The sequence below is a fragment of the Bactrocera tryoni genome, chromosome 5 (genome assembly GCF_016617805.1).
Source record: "Bactrocera tryoni isolate S06 chromosome 5, CSIRO_BtryS06_freeze2, whole genome shotgun sequence".
Taxonomy (NCBI): Eukaryota; Metazoa; Arthropoda; class Insecta; order Diptera; family Tephritidae; genus Bactrocera; species Bactrocera tryoni.
Genome location: NC_052503.1, coordinates 48552549 through 48572234, shown reverse-complemented (window position 1 = coordinate 48572234; position 19686 = coordinate 48552549). Strand labels below are relative to the sequence as shown.

General features: G+C 37.0%; 3 protein-coding genes across 5 annotated transcripts in view; 2 read left to right on the top strand and 1 right to left on the bottom strand.

The window, feature by feature from the left end:
• LOC120777376 (serine/threonine-protein kinase NLK2) overlaps positions 1-19686 on the bottom strand; it is a 285060-nt gene that overhangs the window by 208291 nt on the left and 57083 nt on the right. The window lies entirely within an intron of this gene.
• LOC120777377 (angiopoietin-related protein 7-like) lies at positions 6133-8444 on the top strand. Its single transcript, XM_040108668.1, has 4 exons — positions 6133-6599; positions 6656-6750; positions 7004-8098; positions 8176-8444. Exons 1-4 carry the CDS (start codon positions 6510-6512, stop codon positions 8291-8293), a joined length of 1398 nt encoding a protein of 465 aa, XP_039964602.1. The 5' UTR covers positions 6133-6509; the 3' UTR covers positions 8294-8444.
• On the top strand, positions 11645-12373 carry LOC120777378. Its single transcript, XM_040108669.1, has 3 exons — positions 11645-11752; positions 11826-11920; positions 11990-12373. Exons 1-3 carry the CDS (start codon positions 11663-11665, stop codon positions 12282-12284), a joined length of 480 nt encoding a protein of 159 aa, XP_039964603.1. The 5' UTR covers positions 11645-11662; the 3' UTR covers positions 12285-12373.

The following is a 19686-nucleotide window of genomic DNA, read 5'->3' as shown; positions in this document are numbered from 1 at the left end:
TCGAAAATGGTTTGAGGCTGATCGACTTCGCCGGGTTCCCAAATATAGTTATCTGCAGTACTAGATTCCAGCATAGGAAAATTAAACAAGCTACCTGGCTGTCGCCGAATCGAAAAGCCACCAACCAGATCGATCATGTTGTAAAAGACGGAAGACACATCTTCAGTGTTTTAGACGTGCGTACGCTCCGAGGCCCTAGCAATGATTCGAACCACTATCTTGTAACAGCGAAGATACGCACCCGCCTCTGTGCAGCAAAAAACGCACGTCAACAAACACAAGGAAGGTTGCTCGTTGAAAACCTCTAATCACAACAAACAGCCAAACGATTTTCTGCTCGACATGTACCCCCCTGCTCTTTAAGGGCACTCATCAGCAACTCGGTATAAAGGAACTGTGAAACGGCGTTTCGAGCTCGTTAACTATATTTTAGAGTATATAATTATATAGAATTTTTAAGACAACACAATCGCTGTGGCAACAATTTGGGTATAAATCGGCCACAGCAGCAATTGGTCCAACCGAAAACGATGAATTTGGTTGTGATTGTCAGCAAATTTGAATGTTATATTGATGCTGGTACGCTTGTTAAGCGATGCTATGTTGTGCTATGTTATGCTATGCTGATTTTGTCAGCGATTGACTGCCACAGACAAATGCAGAAACACAAAAAAAAATGCTGCAAATATGTGCTATGCCAGCGACAATTGCGGGTGAAGGCATTGCCGAAAATTGTGCCTGCTTAATTGTGGCAGTAAATAACGGTATACACACTAGCGCATAAACACACATTGGCAGTTGTTGCATACATCACGTGCTACTTTTTAGCAATGCCACTTGCCAATTCCATGCACATTCAAGTCACTTGAACTGGAAAAAATGGCATTACAATTGAACGCTTGAATGTAGAATAAAATTTAAAAGTTTAATATTATGAAAAAAAGAAAAATAAAAAAAAATAAAAAAAATTAAAAATAAATACAAAATGCCACAAGAAACACCAAACACTTTCAAACAATTTTTTTATCTGTTTTTTTTTTTTGGCAAATTTTTCCGAAAAGCAACTCGTGCTTGTCGGTTGTCAGCGCAATTGTTCTACTTTGCGCTAACTTGCCTGCACAGATATGTAAAGTTGCCACAAGTTTATTTATTTATTTCTATTTCCTATATTTTGTGCACATGTTTTGTTTTTGTTTTCTAATACCAAAATTTTTGCACGCTCATTGCTTCATTCCACAACATTCGCTGCATTCATGGCGACTCTGTATGTTTGTTGCAACTGCAGCTGTCAGCGGCACTGTGTGCTGTTGGCAATGCAACGCTGTCAGCGTCACATACAGCGCATTTAACTTTGCGCAGAGTAACATCTCTCCTCTCCTCGCTCTCCTTCGCTGGGTACTTAAGGCCGAGCAGCAAAAATATTCTAAACAGCATTGAGCAGCTTATTGTTGTCTGCAGTTTGAGCCAACAACTTAAATGCCAAATGCATTATGCAACATTATTAAAATGTGTTCAAAAGCCGAATATGCTGGTTACAGTTATTTTCGGCTGTTTAAGAATGCTTAATGTTTAAGAATGATTTAAAGCATCTTTAAAGCTGGCATTGTAATGACGCAAAAATGGGTAGGAAAATTGGCGGCAGATACCCATCGCTGTTTATCGGCTTAAGTTCGCATTAATGCTCGCAAATAAAAAAATCGTTATAGACGATAAAGGCACTCTATAGACATGCAAGCTTGATACGGATACTATAAGACGCCTCAATTTAGATAACCTTCATTTCAAATTTGTTTGGGTAAACTTAACCAGTGGTTAACTAACCGCCAGTTATATTTCGTGTAATGCGTACACTTTGCACTATGTAAACACCACACCCCAAAAAAATTTCAAAAAATATGTATAAAATAAAATGGTATATATTAACTAGCGGTTAATCAACCAACAGTTACATCAAGCATTTCCATGAAACAGCAACACAGAACACACCGTATCAACATTACACTTTAAAATAAGCTTGTTGTTGATAAAGTTTGAGTGAAGTTAACCCGTGGTTAACTAACCGCCAGTTATATATCGCTTTATGTGTACACTTAACACCATGTAAGCTTCTCATTCTAAATTAAACAGATTTTCAAATCATTTCTATACATTTTTCTTTAACCAACGGTTAACTAACTGACGGTTACACCATGCATTTCCTTTAATTTTACACATTAAAATAAGCTTGTTGTTGATAAAGTTTGAGCGAAGTTAACCCGTGGTTAACTAACCGCCAGTTATATATCGCTTTATGTGTAAACTGAACACTATATAAACAACTCACTCCGAAATAAACAAGGTTAAAGTAAATTTGTATAAAAGGATATATATGTATGTATATTAACCAGCGGTTAACTAACCGACAGTTACAGCATGAATTTCCTTGAAAAATCAACACAAAAGACACCATGTCGACGTTACACTTGAAAATAAGCTTGGTTTTTATAAAGTTTGAGTGAAGTTAACCAATGGTTAACTAACTTATGGTTAATTGCGCAGAACTAAAATACACATATAGTATAATTGATACCATTCACTCCAATTTAACATATTTTTAAGAAGGTTTATTTATGGTAAAATAAGCATAGATAGTCGCCTTTAAAATTGACGTCCCGAAACCGGTTTTAGATCCAACTTTCTTTGGCAAAGTTGTTCAGAATGATGCAACGAACATTTCAGCATATGAGATCTTTTGTATTTATGAAGGGTATATTTTCTTTTTCCTGTTTTATTTAACTCTTATTGTTGCTGTTTTTAAGGTCATTCCATTTTCCTCGATTTTACATATTTACATACTTCAAACGATGACAGCAACAACAATTCAGTATTATTCAGATATTTTATTGTGCGATACAGTTATTCAATTTTTGACAATAAACAAAACTATGTTTTTTTTTTGGTATCCGCTGGCTTTTATTTTATTTCTTTCTCTTTCTTGTGTCTCTCTTTTATCTTCTTTAGCTGCGCTAGTGCTTTAGAAAATACTTTTTCTTTCTGTTCTGTTTGCTTCTGGTGTCGTAATGTTGCCACTACGGCCGTATTTTCTAGCTACCATGTGTGTGTATGTATGTGTATATATGTAAATATTTTTAAGCGCCACATTCACGCGCCCAAAGTGGGTCAGCGGCTATGTAAAATGACACAAGTGACGACACAATTGCAAATGCACTTTTTGCGTAAACACACACATACACACATATGCTAATACAATATATTCACACACATGCACACATATGTAGAGGACCTTTGGGAAAGGGGTCACTACAAGTATAAGTGGGTTTATGTGCTTAGTAAGTTTATAATTTGTTTAGTAATTGTATGAAAGTAGTAATTCAACCTCAACGATAAGCAAACTAGATTAGATAACGAAGCCATTGGGTGCCAGTTAAAACAAACAAATTATACAAAAAAATAATCGATAAATAATTTCAAGGAATGCTGGGGAATTACTTGAAGTGTGTAAATAAATACTATGCACGTTGGAGAAGTATAAATATATGTATGTATCACCCGTTTCTAGATCTAAGTAAAAGTACTTTTCTCAATAGTCTTCTTTTTGACAGATCGCGAGTGAGTCGTGTCAAGCTTTCATGTTTTTTTTTTTTGTTTCAGTATTTTTGGCACTTCATCATAGAAAGAAACCACGTTTACAAATCGTTCAACTTATGACAGTGCACGAAGACCTTGGAGAGTCGATTTGGCGCCATTCGCAGGAACTCGAACTAAGGTAGGGAACGACTTGGCGCATTTAACGTCCAGATCTTAAACTGAAAGTCTACAAAAAAACAGCTTGTGCAAGAAATGAGACCGCTGGACCTTTCAAAGCGACATCGCTTTACTCTATGGGCTCTTGAAGAGTTCCAAGAAGATCCGACGTTTTCGAGACAAATATTGTTCAGCGATGAGATCCATTTCTGGCTCTATGGGTATGTAAACAATCAATATTACCGTATTTGAGACGAAGAGCAACTTAAAGAGATTCAAGAGCTGTCATTTCACCCAGAAAAATCAATGGTTTGGTGTGGTTAATAAGCGACTATTTGATGACTGAAATTGAAGCTCGTGATCTCGGCGACATTTGGTTTCAACAAGACATCGCATCAATCAATAGATTTATTGAGAGCAGAAAATTTCACGTTTCGATTGACCACCAACAACGCTAAAATTTTTTCTGTTGGGTTATGTAAAGTCTAAGGTCTATGCGGACAATCCCGCTTTGATTCAGGCCTTGGAACAAAACAACACGCGTGTCACTCGCCAGCTAGCAGTCGAAATGTTCAAATAAGTCATCGGAAATTGGACTCAACGGATGGATCATCTGAGTCGTAGCCGCGGCCAACATTTGAAAAAGATAATCTTTAAAAAAGAAATTGCAAAAAATGTTCTTACGATTGATAATAAACATTCCCCACTAAAGTTTAAGTTTCTGTGTTTTTTCTTTAAAAAAAACCTCGAGCCTCAAAGTAGATCACCCTTTATTATCGAATTTAATGCCTTTTATGATAGATTTTAGGCCATAGATGACAGTAAATAGTCCAACACATGAATTTCAATAAAAATTGCTTTATGAATGTACCATTCGATGAACTTTGAATCGAACTGCTTCATTTAACCACGATCTATACACACATTTTTCATAGATTGGTATAACATTTTTATCAGTTCGTGTGAAGTTTGATCTCCATATGCCAATTTGTTTGATTACAACGCGAAAAGTTTGTCTGGCGATTTTTACCATGGAATAAATGAACAACGAGTTTTCTTCTAATTATGTATTTTCAATGGAATCAAGACTACGGACTAACAGTAGTCTTGATTCCATTGAAAATCGAATACATACAAGGTGCGTTTCAAAGTAAACAGTCCTGGTGGCGCCATCTATATGTCGACTGGTTTACTTTGGGACGCACCTTGTATATTTAAGTGACACAAAGCAATCAGTGAAGGTCGTGAAGTCATCGAAAATTTGTCTCTCATCAGACAGAGGAGAGGATATTAACAGAGAAGATAACAGTAATACCAAAAAAAAGTCAAAGAAACAGAGCTAGAAAAACGTAGTGTTGATAACAAAGAGTTAGCTGAGGATATCAACGAACAGTTTATGGAAAAGCGTTGGCCTCTGTTGACTAAGAAGATTTTTGAAAGCTATAATAAAGATTTGTATTAAAATACGTGAAGATGTTGTTGTTTTGTCAGTCTGTGTGAAATTGATCAGATAGTAAGTATGTTTATTTATGCATTATTTGGTAATTTTGCAGTCATAGTTCCACAGAAACCAGCGATAAGCGTTTTAATCTTTAAATCATTTCAAGAAATCTTCACTGAATTGCTCCAAATGCCTTTATGTGGCATATAAATATAGCTATATATAATATATGTATATGTATAGTATGTATGTATGTACAGAGCTTGTTCAAATATTTGTTCGATAGACACTGAGTATGTATAACGATGTAGAGACTTATCGATAAATTAATGCATAACGAATGTCGATATGTCGATGAATCGAGATGATTGCGTTTTCCAAAAAACTATTTTAATTTATCTGCTTATAATTTAAAATCGATTTATATCGATAAATGATATATATGTTCAAGTTATCGAAATTAACTTTTAAACTATCGACTAAGAGATTCCTTCGCTTTAAGCCGACATATTATGTATATTATGTATATGCCGATACTCTGAAACTCGACTCGATAGTTATAGTATAAGTCAATATATTTTGCATAAGCTGATATTTTTCAACTGTCGACTAATCGATTATTTTTTTATCAAAATCGCCATTGTAGGTTGAAATTAAATTAAATTAGAAACGGAAAGTCTTCTCAGACATTGTGACAAGCTTTTGTATATGAACCTGCGATTGTGAAATAGCAATACAAGATAGTTTGAAATTCCGGGAAACGCCTAAGAATTGATAGCAACCCAAGATTATGGGCAGAAGAGCAATATAAGAGAGCTGAACGCCGACTAATCTCGCATTCTGTATTTCACTTTCACAGCTTTTAAGTTCGCTCGCAAACCGTTCTTCTCGCAACCTTCCGGCTGGCCGGAACCCGCTATCAAATCAGCTCGGGAAAAATATTTGCTTTTGTAGATTGTGAGACAGTTTCTAAAGTGAAAGCGATAAGTGCGGACGAAAACAATGAGTTTGAGTTAAAGCACAGGACTGATAACCGTTCTGTTTAGAAATCGAAATTAGTGCGCTGTTTTTTTTTTTTTTTCAAAAATAGTGAAAGTAATAAGAAGATAATAAAAAAGATTGATGCCACGCCCTCAACGCATAGCAAATATCGCTGAAAAAGACTTACATATTTTTATTACTTTCTTTTGTGGTGTCTTTGAGGGCATAAAAGTGTAAATATTGTGATAAGAGTGTTCTCTCATTGTGCTTTGAACGTTATGTGAGTGTTGAGAGTGTTTTCAAAAATTGAGAGTATTACAATTTTTCCAATTTCCTTATAATAATGGCCCATATACGTAATTGTTGCGTATATTTCGCGCTTTTGATAATTGTTTGCAGTCATGCTGCCATTTCGGTGGAGCGAAACAGCAACGTAATATATGTAAAATGGTCTAAATGCTGCAAATATTTACAAATTTTACTCGCCAGGTATACACGTTACTTTTTGGCGATAAGACAAACATAGCAAATTTACATAAGGAGGTCAAAAATTTGCGTGAAAAATTAAGCGAACATCGTCAGAGGTGATTACACAAACAATAATACAAACAAACTGAATTATCTTTCAAACCTTGCAACAAAAGTTACTCAAACTAACTTAGGGTCTCTTGAGACAGTATGCTACTACGAGCAAAAAATAGTAAGACTTTGCTCATAATTTTAAATTTCTCAACTTCTTCCTCAAAATTTATGTTGTCCCTCTCAAAATAATCCCTAATTAAGGGTCTCTTAACACAGTATACTTATTTTTAAAACCGTTTTCTCAATAATTTTTAGTTTAAGCAACCTACGGAACAACTACGCAAGCCTGCAGAAACGTTTGGAAAATCTGGAGATTACACAAAAGAGGCAAAGTAATGATAATATATTGCAGAAGCTACAAAAATACATCGTGTTGAAGCTCAACGCACAGAGCAAGGAACTGGTGCAAAAGCAAAGTGATTACAAGAAAACCATTCAGGACCTATTCGAAACACAAATGAAGACATATAAGAAAGAACTGAAGAAGTTCGAAACCAAATTGTTACAGGAAATGCAAAGTGAACTCGCTAAACAGAAGCATTGCACACAGGAGAGCGATAAAAATAAAAAACAAATCGACAAGAAAGCACACAAAACACTAATCAATTTATTGACAAATCTAAAAAATAAACCCGAAGAGATCCTCAAGTTACCGCCAGAAGCTATCGCATTATTGATCGACATTGGAAATATAATTGAGGTATATACCGACGAAGAAAAATTGCCTTCGTATGCGACATATGTGCCGAATACTTACGACAAAACGGTCGTAGTGAATGCGCAGCCAAAAGTTGGTGTTGAAACCGCAAGCAGCTGCCACGAAGCGATCAAGTCGAAGCAAGCCGTGGAGTCCGAAGAAGCAACAACAGCAGGCGGCATTTACGCTTTGAATATGACAAAATACAATTTGAACAATATGTACGGTTATTGTTTACCTGGTCCGAACGGTGACGAGACCTGGCTGCTGATACAGCGACGTATTAGTGACGAATTATCGTTCAACCGCAATTGGCAGGAGTACAAAAATGGTTTCGGTGATCTAACTGGCAGTTTTTTTATTGGACTTGAGCGTTTACATAAACTACTGTTGGGTTCAAATTCCCAATTATGGATACAATTGGGCACAGCAACCAATGATAGTCCTTATAGAATGTATGCGAACTTTTTGATAGCCAATGAAACAGAACAATATCGTTTAGTATCATTAGATATCGAAAACCTTAGGGATGATCTGGTCAACGCAAAAGATTGGAGTTTTCAAACATTTGATGTTGGCAATGACTGTGCGAAGACAATGCAAAGTGGCTGGTGGTATAATGAGACAAAAGAACAGGATGTTTGTAGTAGTGGGTGAGTAGTTTGTAGATAGTTTGGTAACGTATACAGGGTGTTTCAGCAGGATTTAATTGAATTTACCATTTTTCTAGGAACTTGCATACAAAGCTTACAAATGTGCTCTGGAATAGCTGGGAAGATGTGGTTTATGTGCATATGGCGATACGGCATGTGGATCCTGCACTAGAAGTCCATATTTCATTGGAATGATAGAGACGCAGCGGGGTACTTCGTAAATGTGAAAGTGCACCAAAAAATATTGTTCACGGCTTAAACGGATTAAATGTAGGAATAAAAAGGCAGCGGTATTTTAAAGACTATATCTTGAATTCGATTTTTTCATATTGCGAAAAGGTTTCCAGTTTCGGCTTCACTGTACGGTGTATACAGAATTTCACCAACTTGTGATAACCTCTGTAATACACCGGCGAAAGATAGACAGGCAAATCGCCAGCAGTGTGCGTGTGTCATGAGCCCCCACTGCCAGCTCTCTCACTCTCGCGCTCGCCACCTTGTTCACGTTTGCATTAATTGTTCCATTTTTTCGAAAAATTTTGTGAAATGCATAGACAGTTGGCTTGGTAAGAGCACTGGGTGCGGTTTGCTTTTGATATTGTAGTCATTGCGAAAAGTAACGGTATGCTCTCTATACGTTTTAAGAGAAAAGCTCTGAAGGTAATCGTTAAAAGTTTATTTATATTTATATTTTGTTTTTGTTTTGTGAAAAGTATAAAAAAAATGCCGAGAAATTAAAAATAAAAAGACACCCGTGTTAAGTGCATTGTTCAAAAGCAGAAGAAACAGAACCAAGCGCACCAATTCGAGAGCGAAATTGTTGACAGTTATCTGTGAAATTTCGTAGTAAAGTTCAAGATACTCAAAAATGTTTAAACTTTGTTCATTAACGCCGCTAATTCTTGATAATTCGTGCGGTGTGATCTTTCTTTCAACGCAAACAATTGTTCTGATGAATGAACGGTCTAATCTACTTTCATATAATACATAGAAGTGCACATTTGCCTTATTTAATACAAACCATCGAAATAATTTGATAATTCGTTCCACGCAAGCGTCAGCAAGGCACTGGAGGAAAGGAATGTGGAGGCTCCAGTAGATGAATTGAGGCTGTGCTGCGTACTAGGGTAGCTGAAACCACCGTGGGGGAGAGTAAGATTCGTCTTGGTACTAGGGGTTGTCCACAGGGAGGAGTTCTATCCCCCCTACTATGTATGTAACCTAGTAGTAGATGAGATCCTGTAGTTGCTCAGAAGCAGTGGGATTCGGTGCCAGGGGTACGCCGATGCCATTGTCATAATGACACGAGGTAAATTTGAGAACTCGCTCTGTGACATAGTCCAAAGCGGCTTAAGTCTAGCATAGGGATGGTGCAATAGGTACAGTTAAATATCAACCCGTCACAAACAATCGTCGTCCTTTTAACAAAGCGAAGATCTCTTTCGGGCTTGAGGTCCCTAACACTTGGTGACAAGGAGTTGATGATGTCTAAAGAGGTCAAATTCCTAGGCCTCACATTAGACTCAACCTTATGGTGGAATAGGCACGCGGAATTAACACTGTCCAGAACCACCAAGGCAATGCAGACGCCTAGACGGAGGTTCCTGGGGCTGCAAGCCAGGTATCATCAGCTTATACCATGATCGTACAGCCTATTGTCACTTATGGAGCGGTTGGGCATCGAAGACAACTCAGCTTTCGGCATGCCTTCAACTGTCGATGCTGCAAACACCGCCTGCGCTTCGGGGTCAATGACGAAGAGGGTAAACTTTACAAAGAAGTGTAGAGTAACTCTCGGCAGTAAGGCGGAGAGGAGTGATTCCACGCTCGTCCTACTACTGAGGGGTAGCACTATCCAGTGGTACAATGACGGAAGACATTGCGGGACCGCATACCAAACTATCCATATCAATGGGACGTTTTCCGAGCATCTGCCAAACTCTCTGCTATAAGTCAGTGTGCAGAAATCAAACTCCATCACAACCAGCGTATCGCTATAGTCAACGATGCGGCACTTATGAGGTCCAATCGCTTTTAGTGGAGGAGTGTATAGGAAAGCTGAACCGCCTATCAGTTTGCAACTGTACAAGATGGGTTCCAAAGTAAACAGGACTTTTTGAATCTAGCGCCCCCTGGTGACTACATCTACTTATGTATATGTAGACCGATGCGTTAGAATCTGCTATCTTTATCGATTGTCCAATGAGAATATCATGACATTTCATTGATTGGAAGTGAAGTTATTGCGTTTTAAGTGTCAGTATGTTTGTGTTGATGGTGCGAAAATGAGCTTCAAACAAAGAGCCAACAATAAGTTTTTTTTTAAAATTGGTAAAACTTTTACCGAAACGTTTCAATTGATGAAACAAGTTTATGGTAATGATTGCCTATCCAGAAGCAGAGTGCACAAGTGGTTTCAACGTTTTCAAAGTGGTCGTGAAGACATAAATGACGATCAACATGTGGACCAATCAAAATCCGTGATCACCGGAAATTCCATCGAAACTGTGCGTGAATTTATCCAAAAACAGCCGAAATCATTATTGAAATTCATGGAAATGGAATTGAACATCTCCAAAACATCGATTTATCGGATTTGGGCTTACGAAAGGTGTGTGCACGGTTTGTTCCGCACAAATTGACTCGACGACCAAAAATTGCTCAGAATCCAACATTCGAAGGACGCTTGTGACCGATTATTTAACCAAAAATCACATTTTAACCGTTAACCACTCCCCGTATTCACCTGATATGGCACCGTGTGACTTCTTTCTTTTCGGAAAAATGCATTTGCACATGAATGGAAAACGTTATGCAGACGTAGAGGCCATTCAAAAGGCTTGCACCGGCATACTGGCGGCCATACCGGCCAACGAGCTAAAACCCTCGTTCGACATGCTTTTAGACTGTGCAAAAAGTTGTATTGAAGCAGAAGGAGACCGAAAAAACCATTTGTTCTGTTTGTTTTTAAGTCCTGTTTACTTTGGAACACACCTTGTTTATACCTGATATGTGTGCCGAGGCATAAAGGGGTGGCCGGCAATGAGAAGAACTAGCCTGCTCTGCGGCAGCGTCCAGGATTATGGGGCAAGAACCATGCATTGAGGTGGGGCCCCACACTGTGAAGGTGGTGAGTGGGGAGTGAACGGCACTGGCAGCAGCCAGCGGGAATGCGCCACGCCAAGCTATTACTGGGAAGGTACAACCTCGCAAAGTTTAGCGATATGATCAACCTCTCTCAAAACAAGTTCTGTTCCCTTGTCGCGCTCTATACAGGGCACTGCAGGCTCAGGAAGCACTTGTGCAACATGGACATAGTCTCTTGCGCAAACTGACGGTTTTGCGACATGGTAGAAGCAGCTACAAGGACTTAGGTTTCATCTACTTGGACAGGGATCCCAACACTAGTTCAAATTTAGAATATCTCTAAATTTGTCAAGATTCTCTCCAAAAATTTGGAAATAGCATAAGAGCGCTTTATATAAAATTGCGACATACATATATAAATTTGTATTCTTTTTTCGAAAACAGGCTTTGTTTGACTACAGCGCGTGCCATATTATTATGTCTAAAAGCTCAACATCCTGCCTACTGCTACAAATTTTAATAATGTGCTGTCTATATGGAGGAAACACAGCGGCTGATGACAATAATGCAAGTAGAAACAAATTGCTAAAAATATATATGTATGTGTTTTCATGTAATCATTTTGAATGCTATGCTACAGGCCTTCACACTAGTTTTTGGCAGCGAGTCAACACTGCAAAACGTGGAGAAAGAAGTCAGCGATGCAAAAGGAACATTGACAGATGTCGTCAACAGGTATACAGTCAAATTAGTTGTAAATTCTCTTAATAGGTAAATCACACACATCTAATGAACTTGCTTTAGTTCAAGCCAGCTACTCGAGGATTATGACGCTTTGGTCGAAGATATTGAAAAACTAGAAACTGCGCTGGGCAAGCAAAATGACATTGTGTCGAAGAAACTGGGAACATTTATTGAGGAAAATATTGCAATACAGAGCACGGAGCTGCTGCAAGAGCTGACGGCTGATCAAAAATGGCTGCAAGAGATGATAAGCGCGCAGCAGAGGTCGTTGATTGCAGAGTTGCAAACGAGCGAAGGTAAATTGCTTGCTGAAATCAAACAAAATACAACACCCAACGAAGTGTGGACTCATTAATGGTTATAATTTTTGGCAAGTAAGCTGCAAATGAACACTGCGAAACGGTTAAAATTTCCTTTTAGTTGTTTAGTCAAGTAATAAAATAAGAACGTAAAGTATATTATTTAGAAATAAATGTGCTTTCGAGCATTCTTTAGTACGAGAAATTCATATTTTTCCAAAAATCTAAAGAAATAATCTGCCAAAATGTTAGCACTTGAGCTAAAGTGGAGTTGGAGTGTCCAGGCCTGTTGCACTGTGTCCCAAAGATCATTATTGTTAGTCAGTTTGATCTCGTATATCTTTTTCTTAACATCAGCGCACAAATTTTCGATGGCGTTTAAATCAGGGGCCTGTGCAGGCTATTCCATCAAAGAGACATTATTGTCTTAAAACCAATTTTTAGCCTTTTTGCTGGTATGCTTTGGGTCGTTGTCTCTTTTGCGTGACCGAAATCGGTGGCATATTATCAGAAGCATACGATAGCATTACTGCCTCGAGTATTTTGGCGTATTCTGTTGCATTCATGATGGTCTTTATACGGTGAATTTGCCCAACAACGTAGTGCGAAAACCTTGCTATACCATGATATTGGAACTTGCGTGTTTTACAGTCTTTCCGGTAACTTTACTAACTATACTATATTCCGAATTTGGAGGTCTTCTAACATAGGATCGCGAAACATTTCCACCGAATAAAACTATTTCAGACTCATCTGTCCTCAGAATATTACGCCATTTTTTAATTGGCCACTGTAGACGGTTTTTAGTAAAGGGTAACCCGTTTGAGCACTTGCTTATTTGTCAAAAGAGGGAAAAATATTTCAAAATCAGCAAAGAAAAAATTGTGAAAAATTTGCGAATAATTAAAAACAGAAAAAAATAACACATGCGAGACATAACGCCGCTAAAATTTAAAATATGTATAACAAGTAAAGATTAAGGTAGAGTCTTATGTGTGCGAATGCAAGCAACGGACCGGGTCACAAGTGATGTCAAAGACCAAAGCACTGCCGGTCAAATCAGTGTATGTATATGTGTGTATGTCCTCATTGTTGCTGTAAAATTGGCGAGTGACTAAATATTTTTTTTTGTTATCATAAAAATAGAGAATTTTGCAAGCAAATAGCTAAGTACACATACATACATAAACACACACGCACCTAAACAGAACAGACCAAAGCACGCAATGGCGGAACGGGTGCACTGAGCCGGAAGAGTCGCGTGTAGGTGAATCACTTGTTAATAGCCGACAGGTTAAGACGCTCAGCCAAGCAAGAAAGCCATTTGAAAAGAATGTGTTGAAAAGTGCGTGTGAGTATGTGTGCAGCAGCAGTCGAATGACTTTGTTGCTGCATTCACAAATTCAAAAATGAAATTGAAATAACAAAAATACGCGTAAAACGATTTTCCCTTCAAAGAAGAAGAAGAAAACAATTAATAAGCCAGCTAATGAATTAGTTATTTCAATTTCATTCATTTCAACAGCGACGTCTTAGTTTTATTCTTTTGTCCAGCAATTAAAATTTTATTAAACTCACAATGGCAGGGACAGAAAGAATTAAGGTGCACACTGTTTTTCAGGCGAAACAGAATTAATAGTTTGTGACTTCAAACCGCTAGGGTGTTATGAACAAGCAGACATAATTTAAAGCGCGTGCTGAGCATAAAAATTATCTTGGGCTTCATCAGATTGGTGCAAAACTCGGTTTCGAACCACAAAAAATATAGATAGATCCGCGAATATCGGTAATAAATGGAAGAAAATATTCGATAAAAATATCTACATTAAAAAGCGATATCGATACCAAAAAGAATTGTTATCGATATTTATAAAATCGATATCGATAATTAAAAAACCGATTGTAAAACTAGCGACATTGTGTTCGAAAATACAAATAATGGGTTTAGCAAATAGCAATGATGCCTTGAAATATATGTATATGTATGTAGTATGTACATATGTATAGATATCGATAACAACTATAATATATTTTATATCGATAAATTACTTGAAAATATAGATAATAACGTCATATATCACCATATTTAGACATTTAAATAAAAGTAAGACAAACTACATATACGTAAAAACATTTCGATAACAAAAGTTAAGAATGAATACTAAAAATGCATTTAAGAAAAACTATATTTTGAAAGTAAAAAGAAATTTTTACAGTATTCTTATTGCCGTTCCAAATAAAGTAATCAATAAAGGCTGTAAAAGTATTATCAAACCTCGAGTTGTGAAGAAATCGATATACCTATTCTCCAATTATCGATAATTAAATTTGGAGATTTCGATATATATAAAAGTGTGTTAATAAAATAATCATAAATGACCAGTTTGAAGACCAAACCAAACATCGAATTGTAATACCTCAATTATCGATAAATAATTTTTTGAGCTGTCGCTAATTATAGATGTGTTAATAAAACGAAGGAATATCGACAATATAACAAAAATATCGATAATAACTTATCGATAATATAACTTGCAATAACATAAACCTTGATAAATCACAAGCAAGCGCAAAATATTAATAAAAACTATACGTAAAACGTTGAAAAAAAACTTATAAAAAGGCGATAAAGCATTTTAAGCATACCGATAACGAGCTATAAAAATATCAATAGCCAATCATAAAACGCCGATCGATTATCGGACAAAATTTGTAAATGTAATCATAACAACAAATAAATTAACCAATTTGAAGACTAAAACAATAATCGAATTGTTAAGTAATCGATAAGTAATTTCTCAATTATCGATAATTACTTTTTATCGAAAATGAATTTTTGAATTATCGATAACAAATTTTTTGAGTTATCGATAATTACAAATGTGCGTTAGTCAAACGCAATAAAATCAATAATGTAACATAAAAATATCGATAATAACTTATCGATAATATAACTTTATAGTATATTATATAGTCTAAACACTGGTGAATCATAAGCAAGCGGAAAATATTGATAAAAGCTAAACGTAGAATATTGAAAAACTAGTACAAAAGTCGATAAAGTATTTTAAGCAAACTGATAACAAGCTGCAATCATATCAATACCCAATTATAAAACTCCGAACGATTATTGAACAAAATTTATAGTTGAAATAACAATAAATTAATAAATGAACCAGTTTGAAGACCTACCATATGTCAGTGTCATCAACATAGTAATGCTGTAATTAATTTTTTGACTTAGTCTACAATATTGTTACATATATGATATTAGACTTTTTTTTTAAACCTTTTACAATGGGTAATGCATTTTTTGTGCTCACTACTGTAAAGATACACGAAAAATTTAATGGTCTGAATGGCTAGCATAAAGTAAGAACAAACATAGAGCAGTTTATATGACTATAGTACATACATAGTATGTATGTATGTGTCTACGGTGGCGTCGCCCAACAGAGCCGATGCGTTGTCCCATGCGTTGGAGCGTAAAGTACGTTAAACCTCGCACATGAAGTTGTAAGTCTACGGCAATAACCCTACACCAGCCAACCATAAGCCTGACATATGCAAATATGTAGACTTATTGTACATATGTACTATGTACGTGAGTGTTACATGCCACATTATGGCGACTACGTGATGGGAATTTAAAACCCCTTTTTTCCAGCAATTATAATTACAATTGAAAAAAACTTGTAAACCATAAAAATAAAAAAGACGGTTGCTCATTAGAATGCTATGACATAAAAGTAAATCAATAAAAACAAAAAGACAAAGGAATTGCTACTTTAGGACAGAAGCATAACTTTGTTGGGTGTTCTAAATGATTCTCAGTGCTTAAACTAGAGAAGATAACTATAAACCACAGAGTTTATGGGAAATGAAGTTCTAATCTTTTTAGCAAATTTTCAAGATTCGGTTGAGATAATAAATCAATTTTAGTACTTAGATTTTGTTCATAATTTAGAAATTATTAATTTATTCTTCAAAATCTGTGTCGTCTCTTTCAAAGTAAACCCCCTTCGCCCCAATGCACTTTCGACAACGTTATTCCCAATGCTCGAAACAGTTGTTAAAGACAATTTCTAGAATAGCCTTCAATGCGAATAGCGATTCACGTTTAATGTCTTCAACTGACTTAAAACAGTTTCCCCGGAGGGGTCGTTTGAGTTTACTGAATAGCCTGAAGTCACACGGAGCTAATTCAGGCGAATACGATGGTTGCGGCACGATATTGGTTGAAATTTTGACGAAAAAATCACGAAGAATGAATACACGCAAATAATGCATAACACTCAAATAGCATTTCTTGTAGACAGTTTGGTCGGTCGGAAGGAATTTAGAGTGCCCTACACCTCGATAGTCGAAGAAAATAATTTTAGTTTCGGGCCTGCTTTGACGTGGTTTTTATCTTCGGCTCACCTATGCCACGATATTCGGCCGATTGATCGTCTGCTTCCGAATCGTAAACAAAGATCCAAAACTCATCGCCAGCTATATAATATTGTTGTCAAAAAAGTCTTGCGGTATTTTTGCTAGTTGGCGTTGAAAGCGCGTAGTTCTAGTTTTATTCGTCGCATTGGGTCATGCTATACCTTTTTGGAAAGCTCATTTCACGCGCTAACACGTGTTTGATTGATTGTCGTTTCTTTTAAGTCGTTCGTGAGTTATAGCGTCGCAAACATGGAGCAAAATAAAGAGAAAATACGGCATATTTTACAGTACTACTACGATAAAGGCAAAAATGCATCTCAAGCCGCCAATAAAATTTGTGCAGTTTATGGACCCGATACAGTTTCCATTTCCACCGCACAACGATGGTTTCAACGTTTTCATTCTGGTGTAGAGGTGGTCGAAGATGCGCACGCTCCGGAAGGCGTGGCGTCGAAAATTGCGATAAAATCGCTGAATTGGTCGGAAGAGACCGGCATAGTAGCAGCCGTAGCATCGGTCAAGAGCTGGGCATGAGTCATCAAAAATTCATTTCAATTTCAATAAAAAAAAAAAATTCAATAATCAATATGTACGAGTATGGTATCCACATTGCATACAAGGTTGTATTTTGCCAATTAGCCATTTGGTATCGAAACGTGCCTTATGAAATCGTGCGTAACAAAGAAAAGAAATAATAAATTGCTTAAGGGGCTATACCAGTGTGACGCATGAAAAATTAGGCGATTTTCGTGAATTTTTTTATCGGTTAATTTCACGTTGGGTTATGACGGCAGCAATTTTGAAAATGTCGTTTCGAGAAAAACGCGTTTAAAGTTTCACTTATATATGTTTGCACCTCCGAGCGGTCGCTCTTTAGAACGCTGCCATTCAAAAACTTATTTAAAATACGACCTGCCGATTTCACAGGATATTTTTGAATATATGGGCTATCGAAAAATGCAAATTAAAAATTTCTTTTTTTTTAAAGTGTCACACTGGTATAGCCCCCCTTAACACTAAGAATTTCTACGAATTACCCAACCGAGCACTGTGTCCACCAAGGCACTAATTACTGAGTACATTCACATCTTCTATGTGCTAGTTGCTTAGGTTGTTGGCATTTGAACTCACCTGAAATGAGAAGAAAGAGAAAAACATTAGTTTTAAAATAATAATCATTTGAGTACATACATACAGTTTTGTAATTCAATGTAATGTAGTAATGCATTTTGGTTATAAAAAAATGTAAAGAAAAAATATACAATAAATACTATATACTCGCATTCTGCTGGAGTGGACTGTCGTTATTCTCAGAGAAAAGGAAAAAAAAATCCAAACAAAAATTTAAACATTCAATCTGAAATTTGACTCTGACTGGTTCATTTACACTGCACGTGCAATCCGACACGATAAATATGTTTACCTAGATTGGTATAATCTTTTCTATGATCGTGTGTTTTTTGATCTCCATAGTTGTTTGTTTAAAACGCGAACAGTTTGCCTCGTGATTTTTAGTCATGCGTCGACATAGTCGGCAGATGCATTGCTGCGAAAGTGTCTATAAGACTCAGGGAAGCTAGGTACATGAAAGAGTCCATACAGGGACAACGGAAAATTCTCCCCTTCTTCGACTGCATTCCCAAAAATGTTGATCACTGCTGACAGCACAGTAAAGCTCAAATACCGACGAGGGGCTAATAGATAGGCGAAGCCGCTTGAGAAGAAGCACAGTGAGCTTTATCACTGATGGGTCGAAACTCAGAGCGAATGTTGGAAGGAAAGTTTTCAGTAGCGTTTTACATGTAGAGATGACTGCCATTAAGAAAGCAGTCAATGTACTGCTACGGAGTGGAGGCTCTTTCACGGAAGTAAGCTTGCGCTCCGATTGCAAAACTAGACTGCAATACTATATTTAAGTTCGCGCACTGTGCGCTTAAAATTAGTTAAGAAGTATGAGACCTCACAGGTTTAGATAGAGCACCATTGTTCCGATTACATCACATTACGAACTACTTGGATTTCAGTTGCCCACCTGGGTTCTGGCGCTGGACCTCCGATCTTTGCGTGTGCACCTAACTGGTGCTGATCGAAAAACAGCTTCTGTGCTACTAACGTATCCTTCTCGCCTAGTGCGGAACACAGGAGATGCACCAAACTACTCGCTCTCAGTAAGGTTCATCTTGCCGCAATCGCAGTAGTTCTTACTGGTCATTGCCCAACAGGCGTGGAAGCGGTAAACTGAAAATTTTGCCAGACGCTATCAATGTTGTGTTGTGGATACTTTTTTCTCCACTCTCCAGTTCTTGCAATACTTTTGTTAAATACCTTGACGTCCCACTTTCTGTCAAACTGGCGTAATCGTCGGAATTGATATCAACCGCCTTAACAAATGTGTGGCTTTGTCGATTTTTGAAAGTCTTTTCGATCAATACATAGGAGTATTTAAGTATCGCATTGGTCCCACATCCTCAGCTGTCCTAGTGGGATTCCGTTTTGAATCGTCCTTTCAATGGAACACTAAGTTAACCTAAGGTTTCATCTGAAAATCCTAAAGCATCTAAACCCTGACGAAATTATTTATTTCCCTTCAAAACAAAATTAATATTCATTAAAATGTTCAAAAAAGCGCCCACTTGCTGTCAGTTTTCATCAAAGTACGCACAATTAAGAAACATTCTAAACGCAAATAACAGCAACAACAAATCATTGTTCAGCCCACAGCGCCTCAGAAAGGGTCTTTATGGCAACAGTGACAACAGTGGTTAGCGTTTTCAAAAGGATGACATTGTGTATGAATTGATGAAAGCCGTGCACCACCTGCCCTCAACCGCTCCGATGACGCATGTTGGTTAAAGGTTTTTGTTATTGCTTTTTGTGCGTAAACCGAAAGAACAAGCAAACTTTTATACTCGTATGTATGTATGTAGGTACATAAATGTAATGAATTTTAAGGATTAAACGCTTTAAAGATTTCGTTGTCGAGAAGTTTCTGAAAATAACAGAAAAAACAACAAACAACGTTAA

What these genes read in the sequence shown, in the direction of transcription:
- LOC120777377 (XM_040108668.1), top strand. Translation starts at nt 6,510, where the DNA reads ATGGCCCATATACGTAATTGTTGCGTATATTTCGCGCTTTTGATAATT. An exon ending in TTAAGCGAACATCGTCAGAG is followed by an intron (nt 6,751 to 7,003) that starts GTGATTACACAA and finishes AATAATTTTTAG; the next exon opens with TTTAAGCAACCTACGGAACA. An exon ending in CAGGATGTTTGTAGTAGTGG is followed by an intron (nt 8,099 to 8,175) that starts GTGAGTAGTTTG and finishes CCATTTTTCTAG; the next exon opens with GAACTTGCATACAAAGCTTA.
- LOC120777378 (XM_040108669.1), top strand. Translation starts at nt 11,663, where the DNA reads ATGTCTAAAAGCTCAACATCCTGCCTACTGCTACAAATTTTAATAATG. An exon ending in CAGCGGCTGATGACAATAAT is followed by an intron (nt 11,753 to 11,825) that starts GCAAGTAGAAAC and finishes GCTATGCTACAG; the next exon opens with GCCTTCACACTAGTTTTTGG. An exon ending in TTGACAGATGTCGTCAACAG is followed by an intron (nt 11,921 to 11,989) that starts GTATACAGTCAA and finishes AACTTGCTTTAG; the next exon opens with TTCAAGCCAGCTACTCGAGG.